Raw genomic sequence first — 24,900 nt, forward strand, 5'->3', positions numbered from 1 at the left:
GTTTTACATATTTATAAGTCCACCTACGGACTTGGTGGACCACATGTGATGTAAGAAAAATAACTAATTCTTGCTTGTCGGTCGTCTCTGCCAAAGGCTCCCTCTTCCACTTCAACTCTCATCAAACTTTGTCCACTTTGTCCACTCCCTGGCACACTTCACACGCAGTGATTCACGTAAAAAAATTAATAGCTTTTTCCCCCGCATGAATTATTCAGCTCTTAATGCTTTGTCAGTGGCACTTCATTGCAGTTAATTTATTACCAGTAAACTTAGTTCAGTAAACCACATGTGAACCCCCCTCGGTGTCCGGCGTAGGCTGATGGCTTTGATCATGCGCGTCTGGTCATGTCTATAAATGTACATAATATGTGTATGTGTATGTGTCTATGTCTGCCTGTTGGTTTCATATACGCACGTTCTTCTGCGTCCGCTGTCGAGAGTCACAGTCTCCCAGATGCTTTTATTCGGTGACTCATCACTGTCAGTTGTCAATGTCCTCGGAGAACGGCGAGTGGCGGAGCTCAGACGACACGGTTCATGTCGCCAGTGTCAAGCTCGCTCCTTAAGTTGTCAGCGAATACGCCCCTTCCCCCGAAGCAGTAAGTGTAACCATCAGTGACTTATTTATCCATTTATTTATTTTTAGAATGACCCGATCCACCAACGCCGTTAATTCTTGCCCTGGAACGTAATGAGTCGTAGCACAGAACGCCCAAAATAGCTCGAATTGGAAGAAATCCTAGGGGTTTTAAGGGTCGCGGGTGGTGTCACGCTTTTTTACACATTATACATCGCAGGTGGATAAGTAGGATGCGTTCGGAGGTGAAATCCCTTTGAATGTGGCACAGTTGGTTAGTTGGAAGTGTCACCGTTTGTCGGCCGGAAAGGAATCACAGGATTACTCTTCATATTGCAAATTCCAACGCATTTTGTTCGTCCCGAATGGAAGCCCCAATGTGGTGAATAGCATGCTGTCCTTGGAGTTGTAAACTGAAGGTGATGCATACGTTCTTTCATTAAGACCTTTCTGACGATACAAAGGAGAACCACTGTAAAGACTGTGGTAGTATATAGTGGAGAAAGTACATAGTAAACGGGAAATATGAAAGTTTGAAGAAGTGAGAAAGTCTGGCCTGAAGGTTTGTTTTCTAATTACTGTGTGTGTGTGTGTGTGTGTGTGTGTGTGTGTGTGTGTGTGTGTGTGTGTGTGTGTGTGTGTGTGTGTGTGTGTGTGTGTGTGTGTGTGTGTGTGTGTGTGTGTGTGTGTGTGTGTGTGTGTGTGTGTGTGCTTACAGTAGGTAGTGGACTGTGTGAGTGGTGAAGTAGTACCACCGTGGGAGCTGAACTGGGGCTTAAGCTTGTGCGCCAGCTCCCATTCTGTATAGACAATCGTTCCCGCACCTAAAAACTCAACGTTGACACATGACATTCATAGACGTTGGCTCCCACTGTTATGGTAGTGAAATGGTAGGTGATGATAGGTGAATTCAAACGAAAAGTTTCTGTGACTAAGAAGGTCTGTGACTGTTTTCGCAATGCTATGCTCCACAAACTCTTAGATGGACAGATGTCATTATTCCTCCTTCCTTCTGCTTTTGAGGTGTTGCTTCGCCAGTTCACCAGAAAGGCATTCAGAGTCCCAAATCCAATTCCCAATTCCCATTCGATGAGAGCGGAAAGATTTGGGCACAAATTGGACGGCAAGATTCGGGAAGGCTTTCACGTTGCCTGTGGACATTTGAAATATAAAAATAAAATAAATTCCTGTCGCCTGAAACTACAATTTATTTTCAAGAAACGTCGGTCATGGCAGTTACTTAAAGTGGTAATCTGTAAGATTATTTTATGAAATAAAACCACGTTTGATACATTTTTTGAAAGAGCCATTCAATGCATTTGCGTTTTGCATGCGCTCCTCTATATGCCGTTTCAATTGTTGGCGGCGGGGGGGGTCCGCCTTTGCTGGCGGGAATGCAAAGATCAGGCGTGTGCAAGAAGTCAGAGGTAGCCGGTGAATTCGATAAAGCAGCGTAGCTAGTTGTGGTCAGTGAAGTGTCTATGGATTAACGTTCACGGATTAACGGAATCAGGCAGACAATCCAAGGGAACAGGCAGAGGTTTGGACGGAAGGTACAGGAAACAGGTAGTAGATGTGGAAATGCTCAGCATAATGCAAGAGACAATCTAGCAGAGAACAAAGGGAAGTGGACTGGTATTTATACTGAGGGCCCATCGAGGGGATGGAGCTGCAGGCAGGGAAACCAGGTGAAGGGAAGAGAGTGACAGAAAAGCAAAAGGGAGTGGGCGGATCTGAAATGACATGGAGGTTAGTGACATGGCATGAGGAAATGACCAGATGAAAATAAAACATGGAAACACGTGGCGTGTGGTAGGCAGAACTACCACAGCCAGGTATTACCATAATAGAACCTTGGGGATAAACGTCCAAAGCCTATCGTTGCGGCCTATGCGGCCACATGATGGGCGTTTGTTGCTCCGTCGATTCAAACTTGAATGCGAACGAGGCGCATCCCCGTGCCTCTTTTCTAACACACCGTCCTAATAAAGACAATGTGTCTTTATTTTGCATGTATTTTATTGTGTTCCGTTTCCTTTGTTTAAAGGTTTCCCGAAACAAAAACACTCTCTTACCCCACCTGCCCCCCCCACTACGTGGTACAATCTGGCGCCGTTGCCTCATAGTCATTGAAATGTCAAGGTCCTCACAACTACTGTAATCCATGCATGTGTGTGTTTGTGTGTGTGTGTGTGTGTGTGTGTGTGTGTGTTCGTGGATGGCCAGTATACAGCCAGGAGAGCAGCCCGACCGGCTCTCCCTCTGTTTATGTGAATAAAGCCTAAAATACAACCAAATAGCACAAGCATGCGGGACAAAGTAGTTTTTCTATAAGTCAGGTGTTCCAAAAAAACAAGTCATGGCATTTTTCTTTTCTAGATTTTGAGTCTATATCTAGGATGAAGTTTGAACTGTCAAACTCTCAACCTTCCCAGAGAACCCTTGAAATCAGAGCCAGGGGGCCGTAATATTTCAGACAGAGTGGGGCTGTCAACTGGGGCTGTATATTTCTCTGTCTCGCATCACTTGTGTGTTGGCAAAAGCGATACAAATGCCCAACACTCATTCAATATTGCTTACATTAAATTTGGCACATCTCAAATTGCATAGCTGTAGGTATTGAAGCTGGGTACATGACTGATGTCTCTAGATGCTGAACGCTACAATTTCCTTCCTTAAGCTTTGAGCACATTGCTTACAACTGGATGTTGCCCCCCACGCAGAACATATGCTGTTCAATAAGAGCCATAGACACATTTTCTCACTGTGCAAGGGCTTGAAATACTGTAGTAACAAATACACACGCCGTGCGGAGCCCTTTAATGGTCGAATAGATGTATGACTATTCAATTAAATGAACAAGGTGTATGTCAACATTATGTGTTGGAAATGTTCAGCGTGCTTTCTTCGGTCGTGCAGGAACTGTTTCTCATCTGGACGAACTGTTAACGTCTCCTCGAAAGAATGCATCACCTCGTTATAGTATTATTAAAGTGACTGTTTTTGGGTAAAACCACCGATCTGAGTGTTACCACTGCCTGTCTAAGCCGTCTGATAGGATCTTCCCCGCCTTCTCAGTTTTCACCTTCACCTTTTTTAGAGCCCACAGCAACCTGTTCATCCATTGCGGTGTTTGGCAGCTGATGTGGACTGGGTAATATATCAGACAGGAAGAGTAAATTCATGTCCGTCCACTCATCTTTAATGACTCCTCATTCCTTGACTGCTATGAGTCATTATTTCACACACTCTGAGCAACAGCTTTGATTAGCTCGGTCGCACCCGGGATTAAGCAACACGCGTTGGCCGGGGATCTACTCAACTCTGCTGTCTGAGCCATCTCAGCCCTTTGAAAGAAAATACACTAGTATTGTCTTATTATTAGTTTCTTATTAGTATATAAGTACTCTCTCTATTAGAAATTGTTTTGTGGGTCCAAACCCACAAATTTGTGGCACATTGTACATTTAAAAACATTGAAAATTGAAGCGTCTCTACTGGAGGCGTTACCTCCCATATGACTATAAGTTAGATGCAGTATACTATGTATATAACCTCGCAGTCTTCATATAATGATAATAACGTTGCCCACTGCTCATCCATAGCAGCCTGGCCGTCCTCGAGGGGGGACGGCCTCTGTGACGCCTACCTTTCCTAGGTTTCTTTAATTTTTTTGCCCCACTGTTTTCCTCCGGGATGCCGTGGATTTACATGTTAAATTTGGACTTTGGAAGCCCTTTGAGACTGTGATTGTGACTGTGATTAAGGGATACATAAATAAATTGGACTTGACTTGAGCCTTAGCTTATGTTAAACAGTGCTAATCTTTTGTACACGGTTGTGTACGTGAAATTTGGCTGAAAAGTGTGGTTCAGAATGTAGTGTTCAAAGTAAATAATGTAAATGTTTTGGTAATGGAATGACAGCTAGAAATTAGGTGTCGCTTGTGGAGCTGGCTCTGTCAGACACGCTTCCGCGCCCTTATGGGCCTGCTTATTTAGGCAGACAATCCCTCCCGCCCTGCCTGCTTTTTTTGCTTGCATTGCTGAGTTGCTGCGCTTCCTCCACCTCCCCTGCATCCACCTGTTGGGCTCTACTCTTTCCAACGGGGGGATTCATTACTCCTGTATTTCTAGCTCACTAAGTACACCTATGTGTGCTGTGCACCTCGCCAGGAGTGATTAGCAGCAGAGACCGGACGCCAGCCTTGAACGATGCAAAAACCATAAATAAAGATCATCATCATCAAGTAAATCGAAGAGTTCTGAGTCAGGAATAGGTTTTTGCTTAAATTTGAACTTCTTCCGTGTTGAACTTTGCTCACTTGCCGCTTCGACAAACACTCACTCACACTACTCATTCAAACACACCGCGACACCCCAACGACGAGCCCCCAGAACATCAAATGTGAAAAGGCACACCGCACTACTTCAGACAAGCAAAGATATTTCGACCTCCTCTGAATGATAAGTGGGTCAAAGCGAGGGTGTTTTGACAGACAATTAGATCGTACTTAGAATCCTTTGCCTGCTTTCTGTCCTCACAGAGGTTTGAAGAACAGCAGGGCAAAAGCTGAATTTCAAACTCGAAAAGTATAGGTCGCTGAGGCTGACGGCTGCGCAGCCAAAAACTGCTCATATATGGTGTGTGTGTGTGGAGTCCTGACAGCTTGCACTGCGTCACAGCCAGTAAAGACCCTTTCTGTCAGGCCAGGAATGCTAGGAAACAGTGCAGACCGAAAAAGTGTGAGTGTGTGTGTGTGTGTGTGTGTGTGCGTGCGTGCGTGCGTGCGTGCATGTGTTTGTGTGTGTGCGTGCGTGCGTGCCTGCGTGCGTGTGTGTGTGTGTGTGTGTGTGTGTGTGTGAAGGGGCCTAACAAACCTTAAGACAACATGTTATGCTTCCCCAGGTCTGAAAAAGGCTCACAGGCGTACAAACATGTGTACAGTATTGATTTATAGCATGTACATACACAGATGGAAAGGCACTCCCAAACGCCAACACATCAGAAAAGGACCCCTTTCATACGGCCAGTGCCCCTTACTTGCGTTTGTTGAAAATAAATTACATCTTTATCTCCATCTGCGACTCCCCTGCACCCCGGAGCGCTCAGTGGGTTTGCATTCATTGCGATTTTTGTTTAGACTTGTTTCATAACATGGTCAATTCTGCATTCACAGTGTTGGTTGTATTTTATGGAAATAACTGATAACATTTGTATTTAATAATTTTGCATTTAAGAAAATATATATATATTTATATATATATAAAATATCCGTAAATCAATCACTTAATGTCAATTTTGTTAAATCAAATCAAGCTTATTGTGCTATATTTACATTTTATACGTTAGAGTGCACTGCACTTTATATTATAAATGATATTTATAATATCAAACAGTTATCAATTATGAAGTACTTATTTAACAAAATTATATTTAAAAATAATAATTAATTACTAAATAATTAATAATAATAACAATAAAACACAATTAAATGGACAGCACCACCCGCTGAGGGACGCTACCTGCTGCTGCCACAGTGCCGGTCATTGAATGAAATTAATAAAACACTGGTCATACAACAAACTTTTGCCCAAACCAACCTTAAGTAAGGAAAAATGTATTTATTTAGCACTTTTTTAAAACATATGGCTACTAAGTACTGCACGTCAAAGTGGCAGAAAAAAGAAGATATAATAAATATATATACAGTGGTACCTCGACTTACGACTGCATCTTCTTACGATTAATCCAAGATACGAGCAGCGATAGTCGCGAAGATTTGTATCGACTTGCGACCGACTGCTTTTGATTATTTTCACCCTTCATGATTTCATCATTTATATGGGAAAAATTGCTTCGACATACGACTATTTTAACATACGACCGTTCTTATAGAGCCAATTAGTCGTAAGTCGAGGTACCACTCTATATATATATATTTAAACTATATATATATATATATATACACTGTATATATCTAAACAAAATAAGCATAAAAACAGATTAAACTTTATAAAAGGTCCCATGTATAAAATGCTGACAACACAAACACAATGAAAAATAAATTCAAAGACACAAGCATATTTAAGCAAAATGTACTTTTAAGATAAGATTAAACAAAACCCTTAAAGTTTCCTGTTTCCTGTTCCCGTTTCCTGTCGCATCCCCGGGGGCGGGCTGCAGGCACTGTCTGGAGGCTCGGGACCCGTACTGTGGCTGGGACCGGAAGCAGAGACGCTGCACCACCATCGAGGAAAGCTCCAACATGAGCCAGTGGACGCAGAACATCACAGAGTGCCCGGTAGGACCGCGCCTCCAGAGGCTCTCAACCTAGGGCTCGCGACCCCACCTGGCTTGCACACGGGGCCCGCGGGACGTTTGCCCGACTGATATATCGACATTTGATTATCATGGGAAAAATGAAATACTCATTGTGTTTTTACTTTTGTACTTGTTGTTTGTTTGTTTTCTTTACACTGTTTTGGTTTAAATTTTTCTTCAATCGTGTCTCTCTTGTGCCCCCCCCCAACTACTAGTAAAGCGCTTTGAAACAGTTTGTTTCAAAAAGTACTTCATAAATAAAGATTTACTTACTTACTTACATACTTACTTGCGGACTTACTTACTTACCTACTTACTGACTGACTTACTGACTTACTTACCTACTTACCTACTTACCTGCATACCTACTTACTTATTTACTGTACTTACGGACTTACTTGCCTACATACTTATGTACTGTACTTACTTACAGACTTACTTACTTACGGACTTGCTTACCTACATATAGTACCTACTGTACATACTTATTATGCACTTAATTACTTACCTACAGTACTTACTTATGGACTTACTTACTTATGGAGTTACTTACCTACACACCTGGACTTACTTACCTACAGTACATACCTACATACATACTTACACGCTTACTTACTAACTTACTTACTTACGGACTACTCACTAACTTATATACATACCTACATACTTACTTACACGCTTACTTACTAACTTACTTACTTACGGACTACTCACCAACTTATATACATACCTACATACTTACTTACACGCTTACTTACTAACTTACTTACTTACGGACTACTCACTAACTTATATACATACCTACATACTTACTTACGGACTGACTTACTTCCTTACTTATGGACTTATTTAGTTATGGACTTACTTACCTACATACCTACATACTGTACTAACTTACAGAGTTACTTACTTACTTACTTACGGACTTACTTACCTACATACCCACTGTACATACTTACTTACCTGCTCACTTACTTATTTACTTACAGACTTACTTACCTACATACCGGCTGTACATACTTACTACGGACTTACTTACTTATTTACTTACGGACTTACTTACCTAAAGTACATTCTGTACCTACATACTTACTTATGGACTTACTTACTTATGGAATTACTTATCTACATACCTGCGTACTTACTTGTGGATTGTACTTAGTTATTTCTTACTTACTTACAGTACTTACTTTATTACTGACATGAACGATATATGAACGATCTGATTCTTTTGAATGGCTCCAAATACTTTTTTTTTTCCAAGGTTTACAGTTTAATATCGTTGTTTGTTTAAGTTTCTGTCTCCACTACTGTTTTGTTCCCAATCACACTGGAGCCGTGACACGCCCTTTTTTCCGACGTGTTCACGACGTCGAACGTGACGCTCTGGGAAACGACCGCATTTCTCCTGGCAATGGCAAAGGTGTCAATTGCCTATTTTTAGCTGGCTGACCTGGGTTTTTTCCACTAATTGTGGTGTGAACAAAAGGTATTGGAGAACCACTGACATAGAGATACTAACCAAAGACCATCCCTGAAGGCTGCCGTTGTTAGCATTGTTTAATGTCATTTTTTTGCATTCTGTAGATGAGGAACCTAACACAGGACGGCAACTTCAGCCCCTGGGCGCCATGGCAACCTTGCAACCACGACAATGGCGAGGGGTCCAGCAGCAGCTGCGCATGTCGCTCCCGCACGTGCAGCAGCCCAGCTGTGCAGTGCGGCGGGGTGGCCTGTCGGGGTCCCACCATCCAGGTTGCCAACTGCTCCAGGTGGGACTTTCCTAAATTTGTTACGCCAAGTCACCTTGGAAAACGATGCTGTGGCTGAGGACCACCACTCGAAAAATAAAAAATGTTGTACATACATAATCTGACCATGATATACTGCTGTATGGTTTATGTTTTAACTTAAATTGACAAAAGTGACAAATCCTTAAAAAAAAAATCCATCATTAGTAGAGACGAGTAATTGTAGAAAAAACACATTATCTAAAATATTATTTTCAATACGTTTTTTTCACAAAATATATTTACAGCTAATATTTTTTTCAATTTTTTCTTTTCTTTTTGTTGATTTTTTTCTTCACAAAAAATACATATTAAATAATAATAAAATAATATTTTTTAAGGGGTAATAATAAATCTTACCCCTGGGTGTTAGGGTTAGGGCCCCCCCCCCCCCTGTACTAATCATCTAAATGGATATATCAAACCTTATTGATGTAATATATTGATATGATCTCATATAATGTTTATAACTGAGTACAGCTCTTTTCATTTATTTTTTTATTTTTTGGGCTATATATCCTTTCACACCTTGGAGACTTATCGCAGGATATTGTTGGTGCATTTCTTATAATTTGGTTCCCAAAATTTAATGGCCGACACCATTTTTTATCCTGCCAATATATCCCCAAAAATTCTTCCAGGAGAGGCATTCGGATATACTTTTATTCTACTTTTCACTTTTTGCAGTATTATCAGCCTTTCCCTCCCAAAATTCCATTAGCCATGGTAGCAATAATGTGACAAACGCACAAATTGGAAAACTCGGGGGGAAAAAAATTGTTTTTAAGGAGGTCTGCAAAGATTCTGACTGCCTGAAGCTATACATGAACAGCACGCGCACACACACACACACACACACACACACACACACACACACACACACACACACACACACACACACACGCTGATATAGTACCATAGTTACATTTTCTTAAAATCATCACAAAATTCAATATTATACACAATTCTAAGTCTTATAATGGAATTGACTCCAATTTACTTTATAATATTCAGCACACATCCAGGTTTTTATTTTTTATTTTTGGACTTTCTTGTAATATTTGATATTTTGGATATTTTAAAGGGTTTAGCTGTAAAACAAAAGAGAAGACCTGTTTCCCTAAAAGCATCTTTTATCCACCTTTTGCATTTTATTTTTATTTTCCACCACTCGGCTGTTACAGGATATTAAATGCATTCACTTGTGGCTTCGCACGTAATGGTCTGTCTTCGAATGACGCAGTGTGGGAGGAGGAGGAGGGGTGAAGGGGCTCAAACTCTATTGTGTCCTTTACAGGAAGCGTCGATTTAATTAAGGAGCCATCAGACAAGAAGCACTCAGACGAATTGAGGAACTCAGTATTGCTTTATTTTTTTTTATTTACAGCCGGGTTTTCCCATCTCGCTGTTCCTGGAGAGGCAGAGAAGAATATATATATATAAATATATATATAGTTTTAGTTGCAGACTCTTTTAGTTCAAGTCCATTGAAAGGAAAAAAACATTTTATTCAAATTGGGCGACTTTCCAGCGGTCAGGTTGAGGAAAATAAATGGTCTAGCTGATTTTTTTTATGTCCTTCAATGTCCATAAGTAGCTCTTCTAAATCCGGATTCGGAATTATTACTATTATTTAAAGTTTTATTTCATGCTGTTATTATATGCTGACATTTTAAAAAAATGTGTTCCAATTTGAAAAAAAAAAATGCTTTAATTTACAAAGACCTCAATTTTGAGATTTTCTCAACTTAAAATTGAGAAAATAGGAATAACTTCTGAGTTGAGAAAACCTTGAAAAATTGAACACGTTAAAGCACTAATTTTAAGTGGAACCGATAAAGACACTGTAATATTTTATTTGAGCGTGGCGGCATAAAATGAACAAAACAAAATGTAAATAGTTCATCGGAAGTCATCATCAACCAAGAATTTCTGATCGCCCCACTCCCCTCTCCCTCACCCACTTCCCTCTCTCGCCCCTCCCTCCCCTCCAGGAACGGGGGCTGGACCCCCTGGTCGTCCTGGGGCCAGTGCAGCACCAGCTGCGGCATCGGGTTCGAGGTGCGGCAGCGCTCCTGTAACAACCCGTCGCCGCGCCACGGGGGACGCATCTGCGTCGGACAGGGCCGAGAGGAGAAGTGAGGGCCGGGCGGGTGGGGTGAGGAGGGTGGGCGGAGGGCTTACTTTGTGCAGGTTCAGACCTGAGCTGCCGATGCTTAGCCTTTGATAAAAAAAAATGTGGTTAATGATTTTTTTTTTTGTTTGTTTGTTTGTTTGTTTTTTTTATTATTTTCTATTCCTTTTTATACACTTTTTTAAACATTTACTATTGGCTTTCATACTTTTTTTTTTACTTTTATATTTATATTTCCTTTTTCCTCCTTTTTACAGTATGTGTTTTTATATATATATTTTCAAATCTTTATTATTATTATTAGAATGTATTATTATTGTTTTTTTTTATCATCATTATATTATATACTGTTCAAAGGTATGTCTATAAAAACAATCTGCATGAGCTAAATACTCATCCCCCACCTCCCCACCCCTCTCTCTCTCTCTTTCTCTCTCTCTCTCTCTCGCTCTCCCCAGGCTGTGCAACGAGAAGACCCCCTGCCCCCAGCCGGTTAACTGGACAGTGTGGGGCCCCTGGGTCCGCTGCAGCGCAGACTGCGGCGGAGGGGTCCACTCCAGGACCAGAACCTGCGAGAACGGCAACAGCTGCCCCGGCTGCGCCATGGTACGCCGTCCATAAAGCCCTTAAAGTCCCCAAATTGAAAACGTTGACCCCGAACAATCCTGGGAACAACAGACTTGACTGGGATCAGCGGTCATCATATCAATTGTACATCTATAATTTGGGGGAAGAAAAGAGGCTGAAATACCTTTCTATACTTGTGTCTCTGGAGCTTGCCTTCAGCTGGTGTCGATCGTCTTTTAATCTCGGTGAAGATATTATGGATTCATCACATTTTGCCCACCTTTTTCATTCTCTCTATCTTTACAATTCCCCACAAATTATTTATGCGCATGAAGCAATCCAGTCGGATTTCTCTTCCTGCCTTTTGTTTCTAAATTAGCTGAGCCAGGAAGAAAAGTTAAGACTAATTGCTTGCTCAGACTGAGCAGCACATCTGTTTTTCTCACTCTGTGGCTGGCACCCAATTGGATTCATTATGTGGCTGTTCGCAGTCTGTCCACCCGATTCAGGACGCGCCAAATCCTACCAAATTGTGTTTGTGCTATTATTATTTAGTCATCCAGCTTGGCACATTTTTTATATATATATACCAGATACCATCGGTTTATGTGTATAATTTGTTATAAGGTATCTCACATCCAATGCACCTTAAAGTGACCTCATTCGTGCATCAAAAGTGTTGAGTTTTGCACTCAGGCCAGTTATATGTACTGTATACATATACATATACATATATACATGTATACATATACATGTACAATTTGTGTGACTTCTTTCTTCCCCCGAATAAATGGTATACAATTGCCCATTGCTGCTCACATTAAGTAACTTCCCCCTGGGATTATTAAAGTATTTCTGATTCTGATTCTGATTCTGATTCTGAATCGCATATAAATGCACATGTGAAACCCATGTCTAACCCTAACCCGAGTTTTTTTAACAGCTCCGTACATGGGGTTCTCATTTAATACACATGGGATCGACGGGTTTCACATTTTAAATCGTGTGACTTTTTTTTTGTACGGTACCAATTCCAATTGGATATTTGTAATTTTTACTTAGTTGGACAAAATGCTGACTATGACAATTCTGCTGTTATGGCAGTGTGGTGGGTCGTTTCTTGCCAAGGCCGGGAAATGAGAGAGGGGAGGCCGTCGGAGGCATTTACAGCAACGTTCTGCCGTGTATTGTAATAAATAAACAAAAATCGCCGCGCCGGGCGTCTCTGCGACGCAGCCAGCAATCCCTTACTGCGGAGAAACAGCGGTTATAATACTTCCTGGTTCGGAATCGGACGAATCAGGGGATTGAATCGCCCGGTTCCCTGCAGCTGGGCGGCCCTGGGAAGGGATCCTGCACCGCCTGTCGGCTCGACCACGCCCCCCTGGTCCGCCACAGGCTAAATATATGTGTTCTTTGCATCCTCACTGCGATCCAGACTCGCTAACTCTGACTCACGCCCTTAGAGTGGTGATTTTTATTTTCATGTTAGCCAGCTCTCATAATGTGTCCAGCGCTTTCGAGACCTCCCAGACACCACGACCGAAACGATGCATACCTCCCGTGGGACCTTGAGAGCATTTGCCTTTGCGTTTGTGTTCTTGCCGCAGGAGTACAAGGCCTGCAACCTGGAGGCCTGCCCTGAGGTGCGGCGCAACACGCCCTGGACGCCCTGGATGCCGGTCAACGTGAGCCAGGACGGAGCACGCCAGGAGCAGCGCTCCCGCTACACCTGCCGCGCCCTCCTCCCAGACCCCCACCAGCTGCAGATGGGCAAGAGGAAGGTGGAGACACGCATCTGCCCCAACGACAGCTCTGGGGCCTGCGAGACTGACTGTGAGGCCCGTGATGAGTGTTGTTTTGTTTATTTATTGATTTGTTTGGTTCTTTGTTTGTTTATCTATCTATCTATCTATCTATTATTATTATTAGTAGCAATGGTGGTAGTAGTAGTAGTAGTAATAGCAGTGGTATTTATTGTTATTATTATATTTATTATTTATTTTTTATTTTATTTTTTTTTATTTTTTTTTTGGTTTTTAGGAAATATCAACATTTTTAACACAGTGTCATCCGCTGTATGTCCCTGTGAGTAATGCGTATAAATTCAAGACCTCACTCTTTTCCACCATCCTCTTTTTCCAATTTGTCCCTTCACCGACACAGAATAACGCACGATGTGGCATGGAATGTGGTAAAAATCCAACATGAAATCCGACGTGACGGTTGTGGAAAATCTTAATTCCATATCAGCCACAACATTAAAACCACTGACAGATGACTGACAGTGCTCATCTCATTCCAATGGCGTCTGTCAAGTGGTGGGATATATTAGGCAGCAAGTGAACAATCAGTTATATATTATATATATAACTGATATATATATATATATATATATATATATATATATATATATATATATACTTTATATAATGACATTAAAACCCATCTAGAGCTGTGTTCTTTATGGTTAAAACTTCTTTATCTAGCACTTATATGGCTTTTCAAACAAAACAAAAATATGAAACCTGTACTGTTTGAAATATTTCTACCAACCTCATTTAAAACCACTGGGATTTACACTAGATTTCTATGCAAAAGATCTATATGACAAAAGTAAAAAAAAAAACTGGTTCACTCTCTTACGTGAGCCATATCGCATTTCACAAGTACATCTTTCATTATAAGCTTTTTGCTGAGCGGCGCAAGAAATATGATAATACTCTGCAGTCACGAAAACAACTGCAAACGTATCTGATATAGACTTTTTTTTTTAGTCACAGGCTCAGTCAGCAATTGGAGTTTGGCAAAGAATGTTGACCTCGATCCATGTCTAAGTACAGAGGAGCTATTTCTTTAACCTGACATTAACAAGGATAAGAATTGCGTTGTTATTTGAAACATAGGACGTACCGAAACACAAAGTGCAACAATTGCAGCACCATTTCCATTGCATTGAGCCCCTTGATGTCCTAATCCGTGAAATTACTTTGTTTAAAGATCACATATTTCATACTTAATTTAGTGGGCAATTTTTTTAAGAAACAACCATTCAATGTATTTGCATTGTGCATGTGCTCCTCTATATGCTCTTTTCATCGTTGGTGGTGGGTGGGTTCGGCCTTTACCGGCCGGAATGCAAAGGTTGAGAAGAGAGATCAAGAAGTGAAAGCCGGCCGTGGTGAATTTGAGAAAGCAGTGTAGTACGTTGTCCTCAGTGAACTGTGGAGATGGATGAACATGAACAAAAACAGAACAGCACCCTGGGTTGAAAAAGTATCCCCACCGACCGCAAGGAATTTTGGAACTTGTCGTTCAGTCCACCCAACACAGAAAATCTGATGGAGAAGCTCTTTTGAATTTGGTCTTCTTTGTCTCCTCTGGCCTATTTTCAACAGTATTCAACAACAGAGTCGGTTGAGAAATCCAGAGTTTCATAAATGTGAGGTAATCTACTGTATATTTACAGTACATTGGGGTGTTTGTGTGTGTGTGTGTTCCAGCTCTGGTGGAGGACTTGGTGAAGATCAGCGGTCTGCCCCTGGTCCGTCCCAAGGGAGCGCGCTGGTCGTCGTGGGAAACGTGGTCCAGCTGCTCGCGCGACTGTTCCGGAGGCTTCCGCACCCGCAAGCGCGCCTGCTCCTCGCCGGAGGGCAAGGCGGCCCCCAGCGCCTGCCTGGGGTCCCCCGTGGAGTACCAGGACTGCAACTCCCAGCCCTGCACGGGTAAAACGGTCGAAATGGAATCGCCACGATTTTCCGTTTTCCGCATCAACTCTTCATTTGACTTTAAAATTATCTTTATTTATTTTGCATCATTTGAGGTTGGTGTCTGGGCTGTATCCCCCCATTGGATAGAAGAGTGGAGCCCAACGGTTGGATGCAGGAAAGGCGGAGGGAGCGCAGCAAAGCAGGCGGGGCAGGAGGGATTTGCAGCTTAAATAGGCCACCGTATAAGGGCGTGGAAGCGTGTGGCGCTGTCAAGTTGTCTGAGAGACCTAGCTCCACATTCTAAGTCTCATCATCGCTCCCAAAGTTTCCAAACTGCTGATTGCCCTGAATACGGTCGCTTCAGTTGACTTGGCTTCCAAAGCTGCTCAAACTGAATAACTTGGCGAATGAAACTTCAAGATCAAGCGAGTGAGGTTTCGGAACTCGGGAAACGGGAGATCAGCATGACCTTCCTCAATAAAGTCAAGGGTTTTAAAGGGTTTTTGTCAGGTGTAATCTTGAAATGACATATTCACAAAATATGAATCCTAAAAGAATTAGGATACGTATTGAATCGGCCGGAGGATTTTGTTGTCTAAATGAACTGGAAGCCACTTCCCTTCCTCACCTGGTAACAGGGATACACCTGGAATTCCTCCCTTCCTGGGCAGTTTGGATGGTCGCCCGTGTTACAAAACCAAAACAAACTTCTGTGGAATTGTAATTTGGAGTGATTAACTGGGGTGGAATTTTGGTAATATTTCTGTTATGCGTAATAGACGTGTGTACCGCATACCTTTTGTGCTTTTGGAAGTTACGCTTCCAATACTCGCACTGTAAATATTTCCCCCTTTCCCATTTGAAACGTGGTGTAGCATGACAGGAGTCCAAGCCGTCAGACACAATGTGACGCACCTTCTGATCTGACCAGGCTGTGAGTGTGTGTGTGTGTGTGTGTGTGTGTGTGTGTGTGTGTGTGTGTGTGTGTGTGTGTGTGTGTGTGTGTGGGTGGGTGGGTGGGTGGGTGGGTGGGTGGGTGGGTGGGTGGGTGGGTGGGTGGGTGGGTGTGTGTGTGTGTGTGTGTGTGGGTGAGTGGGTGTGTGCGTGAGACTGTTTGTGGGTTTTGGCATGTGCACAATTTGCTGCTGCCATGTGTGTGTTATACATTATATGCCTTCATTCTCATACCATGTCTATGTGTGTGTGTGTGTGTGTGTGTGTGTGTGTGTGTGTGCGTGTGTGTGTGCACGTGCGCTTGTGCGTGCTCCAGTCGGCGGCTCCTGGTCGTGCTGGTCCTCGTGGTCGCAGTGCTCGGTGGGCTGCGGGGGAGGGCACTACCAGCGCACTCGCACCTGCAGCAGCCCCTCCCCCGCCAACGGAGGAGACATCTGCATCGGCCTGCACACCGAAGAGGCGCTCTGCAACACACACACCTGTGACGGTAAGCGCACAGCACAGCACGTCATCACATAATACACACACAGACACACAGGCCTAACAGTCACAGGAAAGGGTTAAAAGAGAACACCAAAAAGTCAATGGCAAGTAACTAGATGCGTTTTTCACCTGTGATAGGACTTGGAGCATAAATAAAATGAAGTACTTTTACCTGACTTATTTTCAAACTTATATCTGAACTTTGCATCGTCATCTATTTTCGATTTGGATAACAGTCACACAGTAAGTATTTTTATATCAATCTGTATATAGTCTTAATTTAATTGTAGAAATCAAGGCAAAATTTGAATTTAATTTCCAGATCCAATCCACCCGAAGCATGCCGGGGGCTGTATGCTGGACGCAGATTTGTCAGTAAATAAATAAAAAAATAATAAAATAAAATAAAAAAAGACAAATTGTATTGTATTGTATTTATTGTCCACGTTATTCAAATATGGGTTGTATCCAACACCAACTCGAAAAGATTGTGTTCCCCCAAATACGCGGGGTGAAAAGGGTAATTATAAAGTGTAACTAATTATTTGTTGTTTATTATAGGTCCGACTTATATAAGTATATTTTGCTTTACTTTTTTGACCTCCTGTAAATGATTCCCAATCCATCATTAGATAAGATAAGATAATCATCTGTGTGCCCTTTGACCCCCATCAGACCCCCTATGGTGAACCCCACCTGGGTCCAGGGTTCATGTTCATTCTTCCATATCTCTCTTTCTTTTCTAAATCGCATTTCCCTCACGACTCTCTCTCTCTCTCTCTCTCTCTCTCTCTCTCTCTCTCTCTCTCTCTCCTTGACCGTGTGCTACAGGCCGTGGCGGGTGGTCGGAATGGGGGGCTTGTGACGACGAGGGGGAGCAGCATCGCAGCCAGCTCTGCGGGGAGGCCAGGGAGGCGGAGGCCGCCCCGTGCCAGGGCAACGCCACCCAGTCCCGGCCCTGCCAGCCCCACGAGGTGCCAGGTGAGGCTTGTCCTGCTGTCGGTTCCCCGAAAAAACTCAGAGGAACATGCTGGCGCCCAGTTGAGTGTCAGGCCCGTTTGCTAGTCGGTACACACATTTTCTTGCTCGATCTCTGTTTTTCGGATTTTGGAATATGCGGATGATACGGTGAGAAACCCTCATTAAAAGCATCTCCTTGTCATATCGGTCAGACATTACAACATAGAGTATGTTTTATTGCTTATGCCTTTTCAAATGGAGTTAACAAACAGAAAATACGGCAACATTAAGTATCTCAGTGTTACCGTACAGCAGTTCCAATTTTCACCTAGACTGAGACCAAACCCCGAAAATAGAGGCGATATCAATCACATCAGGAAAATGTTCAGGGGTCATGTAACGTGGGTTTACTGTCTCGTAAACCCAGGCACAAACTCACTTCCACACCCGTGAAGTCCTTTAAAGTGGCAGTAATTGATATATAATATGCATTATGACATTTCTTAAACACAATATCGACGTTGTGTTATCAAATTATGGCTGTTGACCTGGAAAGTGAGGGGCTTGTTGTGGACGTTGTGTTATCAAATTATGGCTGTTGACCTGATAATTACGTCCACTAAGTAAGTACATAGCGAGTTAATGCACTTGACCTTTGTCTTGTAATTGAAGCTTCTTTCATCTTGCTTGGTAAATCCCCGTGCATCTACCGACTCACGCCATCTCTCTTTGTTACAAAATGCATCGCAGCATGTTCTTTGTGTAAAAGTACGGCAGACAAAGAAACAAAGGACTATTATTTGACTCGCTTTTACAAGACGAACAAGGGCTTTCGTCTGTGGCCTGTTTTGATCGGGTTATGATGAACTGGCGCTCCCCCTAGTGGTCAAAAAAGAAGAACTCTGAGGAGAAAAGCAGCCTAAAGAAAAGATTGGATTCCCTGAATGGGTAACGTTGTCCGTAACATGCTGTTATAAACTCATTGTGAAGCCAACTTTGTTGTGAAATTAGCTATTGATTTTGAACCCTCTCACCTTATTCTGTAGCGCTCTTCAACTCGGGCATCAGATCAGATATTCAGGTGCCGCGCTTGGTCGGCTAGTTTGCCTGATGGTGACTTATTTGTTTTCCTCTTGAATCTGCGCTCTCGACGACCACGCCACACAAACAAGCCCCTCACTTTCCAATCAGAGTTTACTGCAATTGCTGTCCGATAAGAAGCCCGCGTCCTCCCCTGTGGCACCGGAAACCCGTTTCTGCGAGCACAAAAAGGTCGTGCACCTACGAGATGGAATGATGACTTGGTAAATTTGGGAGCAAAATAAGCCGCGGGCGCTTGCTTTGAGGGAGTTCTTTTGTATTTTTTTTTTTTTGCGCCTAGGTTAAGCTTGTGGATGGTTTTCTTTCGACGTGTGGTGTCTCTCGCTTTGTGTCTGTCTCTTCTCTTCTTTTTTTAAATCCTTTCTTCTCTCTCTCTCTCTCTCTCTCTCTCTCTCTCTCTCTCTCTTCTTTCTTCCTGCAGTCGTGTTGCCCGGACAGGAGGATGAGCAGAGCTGTGGGAGTGAGTTGAAACAAGGAATACCCACTATCCATCTCACTCACTCACTCGCTCATTTCAATCTCACTGTTTCCATCCTCTCCCCTGTCAGACAAGTGGAAATCCATGCCACTTTAATTTGGCACAGCCCCTGTCTCCTCCGCACCCCCTGTCTCGCCAGTTAGAGACCCACCTGCGGGACATGGAGGTTGTCTGATGTTTTTGGGGGAAAACAGAAAGCCGAAGTCGCAAAGCGTCCGTATGAAAAGCGGTCCAGAAGTGTCCGACTTACTCCACGTTGCAACTGGAAATGACACAAAACGGAAAGAAAGATTTTGGCCGTTGCTTCTCAGACTTTGTATAGCGGTGGACACCTTCTCAGGGACAATTTGACCCGTTTATTTAACTTCATTGAACAAATACATTGTTTTTCTGACATGGAGCCCATAGCAGGTGCTTAGGACCACTGGAGGTCCGCTGACGCTTGTTTGCTCTCGGATCCTTTTTCTACTTCGGTTTCCTTCCATTATTATCACTAATGTACTGCTATCTTACCACACTTATAGTTATATATATATTTTTTATGGCGAAACATTCCACCACACCAAAACATACCAGCATAACAAACTACGGGATATTTCAACATACAATCTGATACTGTGCTACTCCACCCTCTCCTGCCCCTCTCCCAGCCTTCACCCTCTTCCAGTTGGTGGCTGTAGGGGGCGTTAGCTTCTTCACGGCGGTGCTGCTGTCCACGCTGGCGTACGCCTACTGTCAGCGGGTGAGCGGGGCGACGGCGGAGTCGGCGGTGATCCACCCCAGCACGCCCAACCACTTGACGTACAGCAAGCAGGGCAATGCCGCGCCCAAGAACGAGAAGTACACGCCCATGGAGTTCAAGGTGGGACGCTCTCCGACCCCCAACCCCCCCGGGCCGGGTATCAACCGAAACTGCGTCGATACAATCGAGTATCAAAGTAGCCATTGGAGTCTAATATCATATTTAAGTATTTTAATAGTTTAGCTCAGTTTTAAATCCCTTTTCTCGCTTTTGCCTCAGACGTACCCGCTTTTCCAATGAAATGTTAAATAACATTTTAGAAAAATTGATCCAAATATATTTTTGCAGCATTATCACTTATTTGGAATGTATATTTTTTTAACTGTGAAAACATTTTTAATTCAGTTTCTAAAAAACATTTGCCTGAGAGCATGCTTATGGAACTGGCCAAGCTGGTGCGGTGTACCACCGTGTACCACTGCTGGTGCTGATCTCCCTGTGTGTGTGCGTGTGCGTGTGCATGTGCTTGTGTGTGTGTGTGTGTGTGTGTGTGTGTGTGTGTGCGTGCCCGTGCGTGCATTCGTGCGTGCGTGCACAGCGTGCATGCGTCATCCATTTAAAAAATGTTACCGTAACATCAAATCACACACCACCCGTCTCCGAAATAGTTTCTTTTCACAGGCAGTCAGGTTGCTGACACACCCATATGCACTCCACCATCGTATAGTATGTAATGTTGTCATGTACTGTATTTGTGTCCATAATGTATATGTATGAATGTGCTGTGTACATAGTCTATGTAGGTAGTGTCTTTGTTGTTTTGGAGTGGTCAGTCCTTTGTGCTCAGCCCAGTGGCTAATACATCTCGTATCTGGCATGTCACGGCAACATGGTGGGGCGTACCATAACGGCGAACAGACAACGTTTGTTTTAACACGTATAATGTGGTTTTGAACTGCAGAGAACCGGGAAGGGAGTGGGAGCGGAGCCGGTCTGGAGTGTGCGCATGCAAGGTGCACGGGGGACCGTGCGCGACACTGGCTTCTCTCGCCTTCTTGCGTTAATGCACTTCACCAATTACCTGTCAGATCTGGGGCGGCCACAGGGGTGGCCAATAACATTTTAGTATTTTATTGTATTTAATCGACATGACAATAGAGTTGAACTTGAACTTAAGCGATGATCACAGCCACATTATTAGACTCACTCTTACTGACTCAGCCTTTGGGAGGTTGGAAGGTGTATTTCCCTAAATACACAGGAGCTCGGTCAGTCCATTCCCTCTGCAGACTTGCATTCAGCCAACGCAGTTAGCATCCGCTCTATCGCTAATTCGGCCCTGGACACACAGGCGTGATGGGTATTTAATTGCGGTTGACCTTCTCGTCTGAATCTCGGCAAGAGTGTCCCTATCGCCATTCAATTCGGCAGCTCGAACGATAAGCTACTCGAATAACCCGGATACTTGATGGACATGGACTAGATCGCAGTGAGGTGTGTCCAGGTCCGTGTCCATCCCGGAACACTGTCATTGAAATACCTGTCCTTCTCCCACCTGAGGACAAGGGGCACTAAGGGATACGAGTGAGTGATCGAGGGTCTCCATGCAGACTAAAACAAATTCCCAAAATGTTTTACCGATTATTTATTATATTATAATCAAGCCGATAATAGCGGGAGCACCTCTTCTCCGAAACGTATTGATTTTTGATTGGCTGGTCAACCAGAAGGTTCTTTCCTGCTGCCAAGTGGACTGAGATAAACAGTCTCTTACCGTTCTGCCGGCGGCTTTTGCCGTCCAGATTCAGCCTGTCGAAAGAAACTGTGGACAATGTGACTCCCCTAATGTCTATCCCTCTGCCTTCTACCCTTTCCCTCCATCCCTCATTGTCCCGACCCCAACCCCTCTCGAACCCAGACGCTGAACAAGAACAACCTCCACGTGAACGACGAGACGTGCAACTACTTCACCACGGCGCTGCCCTCCACCAACGTCTACACCACCACCTACTACCCGCCCAGCCTCAGCAAGTACGACTTCCACCCGGACTCCCCGTGCAGAAACTACATGCACAGCTGAGGAGGTCGGCTCCGGACTCCCCCCTTGGGAAGTCTCTCCCAAAAAAGAAAGATAAAAAGCAAACAACCAGACCATTTTAGCTGGATAACCCACGACCTTGGACCAACCCTAACTACCGCCCCCTCCACCCTTCAACCATTCCCCCACATTTTTGAGAGCGTTCTCGCTGCAGTGGGCAGTGGAAGTATTTTGGTTTGTGAGGCTCCAGACCAGCGGGATGCAGCCGCTGCTTCCTGTTGCCGAACTTCATAAAAAAAAAAAAAAAAAGGTGTTGACCAAAGGTGTCGACCCACCATCTACTCACCTCACCCGCCCAATTCGGAAGGTGTTGTGCATTTGACTCGGTGGGCCATGGAAGAGGGGCTTTTTTCCCAGCACTCCTGTCAGACTCTCGCCCAATGAAGAAGAAGGGGTTGTTTTGCAACATGACCTCTACTAACAGTCCACGAACCGGACTATGAGTAGCCCCTGTCTATGAACTGGACCTTTGAGCATTCCATGAACTGGACTGAAAAGGTCTATGAACCAGGCATTTGAGGAGTCCGTGTCCAAGAACCGGACTGAAAAGGTCCATGAACTGGACTTTTCTCAATGAGAACCTCCTGTTCTGCACAGTGTTCAGAGGACTGCGGAATACCTTGAACGGTACAATAGGCAGCTTGGACTCATTTCTGGTCCCGCATTCAGGAGCGTGCACCGAAGGACCCGTTTAAGGAGGGGGGTGATAAAAAATAGATGGTTTCCCGGGAAGAAAGAGAAAGCAAAGGAAAAAAAAAAATGCAGAGAAAGATTTGTCGTGAGAAACTTCATCCCTGAGTGAGAATGAGTGGTTCAAAGAAATCGTCAGGGACATTCAGACGTTTTTTTTTTTGTCGTTTTTTTTCTCGCCGGGCGTGTTTCAGCCCGTTGGCTTTAATTTTATTCATGCTCGGCAGAGTACACGGAGGAACGTCCACCACCGACTTTTAGGGAGGTTTGACGAAGAGTCCAGCGTTTTAGTCATCAAGCCAAGATCCATCGGAATCCCTTTTGATACGCCGCAGGCGGACCGCAAAACTCCCTCGTTCTTTACCCTAAACCTAAAGTCATTTGATAATTGGGAGTCAACCTGAGTACAATACGTGGTACAATTGGAAGCTATTCCCTCAATACCGGATACATTTACAAGACTGTTATGATTGTGATCACTCAGGTTGGTTCCCAATGATGGAAAAAAATGAGGTTTAGTTTAAATAATACCGGAGTCAGCCTTCAAAACTGGCATTTTTAATCTGTTTTGAGCTCACCCGATTGTCAGATTTGTCCAAATTGTTTTTAGCCAAATGTACAATACACACTGAAAACACTGATGGGGAAATATATGCGTCATCACCTTATCGTGACGAGTCCCGACCCCCGAACTATCCCAAAAACCCATAAGAACTTTATTTGGTGGGGAAGGGCCACGGGTCAAAGGGAACTTGTCTTTTTCTTCTTTTTCTTTGCCTCCTTCTCTTTTTTCGTCCACATTGTCTCATTTTGCTCCCGGTAATATTCCCGTTCCGTGTAAAAGAAGTGTGAACCTACGTTTCTAATACTTTCATTGTAAATATTTCCCCCTTTCCCATTTGAAACGTGATGTAGCATGACACCAGTCCAAGCAGTCAGACACTATGTGACGCACCTTCTGATCTGACCAGGCTGTGAGTGTGTGTGTGTGAGTGTGTGTGTGTATGTGTGTGTGTGTGTGTGTGTGCGCGCGTGCGTCTGTGCGTGCGTGTGTGTGTGTGTGTGTGTTGGTAGAAATGGAAGTCCTTACACTTTTCAAGAGGTGGGGGAGTGTGACTGTTGTGGCAGTGCCTCCAGCCTTGTTGCATGTGAAGTTCTCATAACCCCATTCTATGCAATGGACCCCGGCCGCACCCTTACGTTTGAAGCTCCTTGTCGAGTCTACAGTGGATAAACATGTGCATTTGCTTACCCCCTGACAAATACACACTTCTGTTGAATTTTATTATGTACATTTTCTCACTGCCATTTTTGGACACTGTGAACTTTTGGTACTCTATATTTTTGTATATTGTACACTTATTGTCAAAAAAGGTGAATAAATCAGAACTTTTGGTGCCAAATATCGAGACAATATTCCAGCTGGGCTGAAAGCCCTAAAAAAAATGTTATATGTCATATGTTACACATTTATTTAGCTCAATGTATTTGCGTTATGCATGTGCTCCTCTATATGATGTTTATATTGTTGGTGGCGGGGTCCACTAAGTGCAAGAGGTGAAAGTCAGCCGAGGCAAATTTAATAAAGCAGCGTAGCTAGTTGTGGTCAGTAAACTCTTATGAATGTTTTATGAATGAACATTCACAAAGATAGAACATCACCCCGGGATGAAAAGGACCCCCCACCGCCTCATGTGGCCGACAAAAATAAATAAATCGATCAGAAGACGTGAAACTTTCAGGAAAAGAAAGTGACCGTCTTGGGTCCGACCCGGACGTCGGACAAAAAAACAAACAGACAAAAAGTTTCCGTTTCCAGAACATTTTCACGCTGTTCGCTGCCCCCATTGGAGGACACCATGAAGACAGCAGGGGGTCCCAGTGTTTCTTCAAATTCGAGTTCACTGATAAAACAGAGAGAGAGTGGTGTGTGTGGTGTATAGACGAAGATCGGCCACGGCGGTGATCTTTGAAGGCTTGATCTTTACGTCTTATCTGAGAGAAATTTCAAGGGCCCCGGCCATCCATAATGAATGTCCACTTCGCTCCTCAAGAAAGGCCTGGTGAATTTATGAGACCCTGCGGGGGATAACTTGAAACGCCGACGAAAACGAGGGCGCCCTTGTTTGTGCACAAAGTTCAGCGCGCCTTGAAGCAGGACGCGGCGAAGCGTTGCGGGCTGTTCTCCATTTCCACAAGAGACCATGTTTTGCTTTCGCAGCGCCGCCTCACATGACGGATGGCGGTCCCGCCAAGAGGTAGCGCGCGGTGAGTGATCGTGTTATTAGC

At 43.7% G+C, this 24,900-nt stretch overlaps 1 protein-coding gene across 1 annotated transcript in view; it reads left to right on the plus strand.

The window, feature by feature from the left end:
* Positions 1-24,002, plus strand: part of LOC307247971 (semaphorin-5B-like) — a 66,637-nt gene extending 42,635 nt beyond the window's left edge. The window contains exons 12-22 of the mRNA XM_080024146.1: positions 6,767-6,884; positions 8,492-8,676; positions 10,689-10,832; positions 11,287-11,434; positions 13,006-13,231; positions 14,899-15,120; positions 16,376-16,546; positions 17,374-17,523; positions 19,025-19,063; positions 19,732-19,943; positions 21,742-24,002. Of these exons, the coding sequence (XP_079880272.1) occupies positions 6,767-6,884; positions 8,492-8,676; positions 10,689-10,832; positions 11,287-11,434; positions 13,006-13,231; positions 14,899-15,120; positions 16,376-16,546; positions 17,374-17,523; positions 19,025-19,063; positions 19,732-19,943; positions 21,742-21,903 (1,777 nt within the window). The 3' untranslated portion in view covers positions 21,904-24,002. The remainder of the gene's footprint in view (positions 1-6,766; positions 6,885-8,491; positions 8,677-10,688; positions 10,833-11,286; positions 11,435-13,005; positions 13,232-14,898; positions 15,121-16,375; positions 16,547-17,373; positions 17,524-19,024; positions 19,064-19,731; positions 19,944-21,741) is intronic.
* The last annotated feature ends 898 nt before the right edge of the window (positions 24,003-24,900 follow it).

The sequence above is a fragment of the Zeus faber genome (assembly GCF_960531495.2).
Source record: "Zeus faber genome assembly, chromosome: 2".
Classification (NCBI taxonomy): domain Eukaryota; kingdom Metazoa; phylum Chordata; class Actinopteri; order Zeiformes; family Zeidae; genus Zeus; species Zeus faber.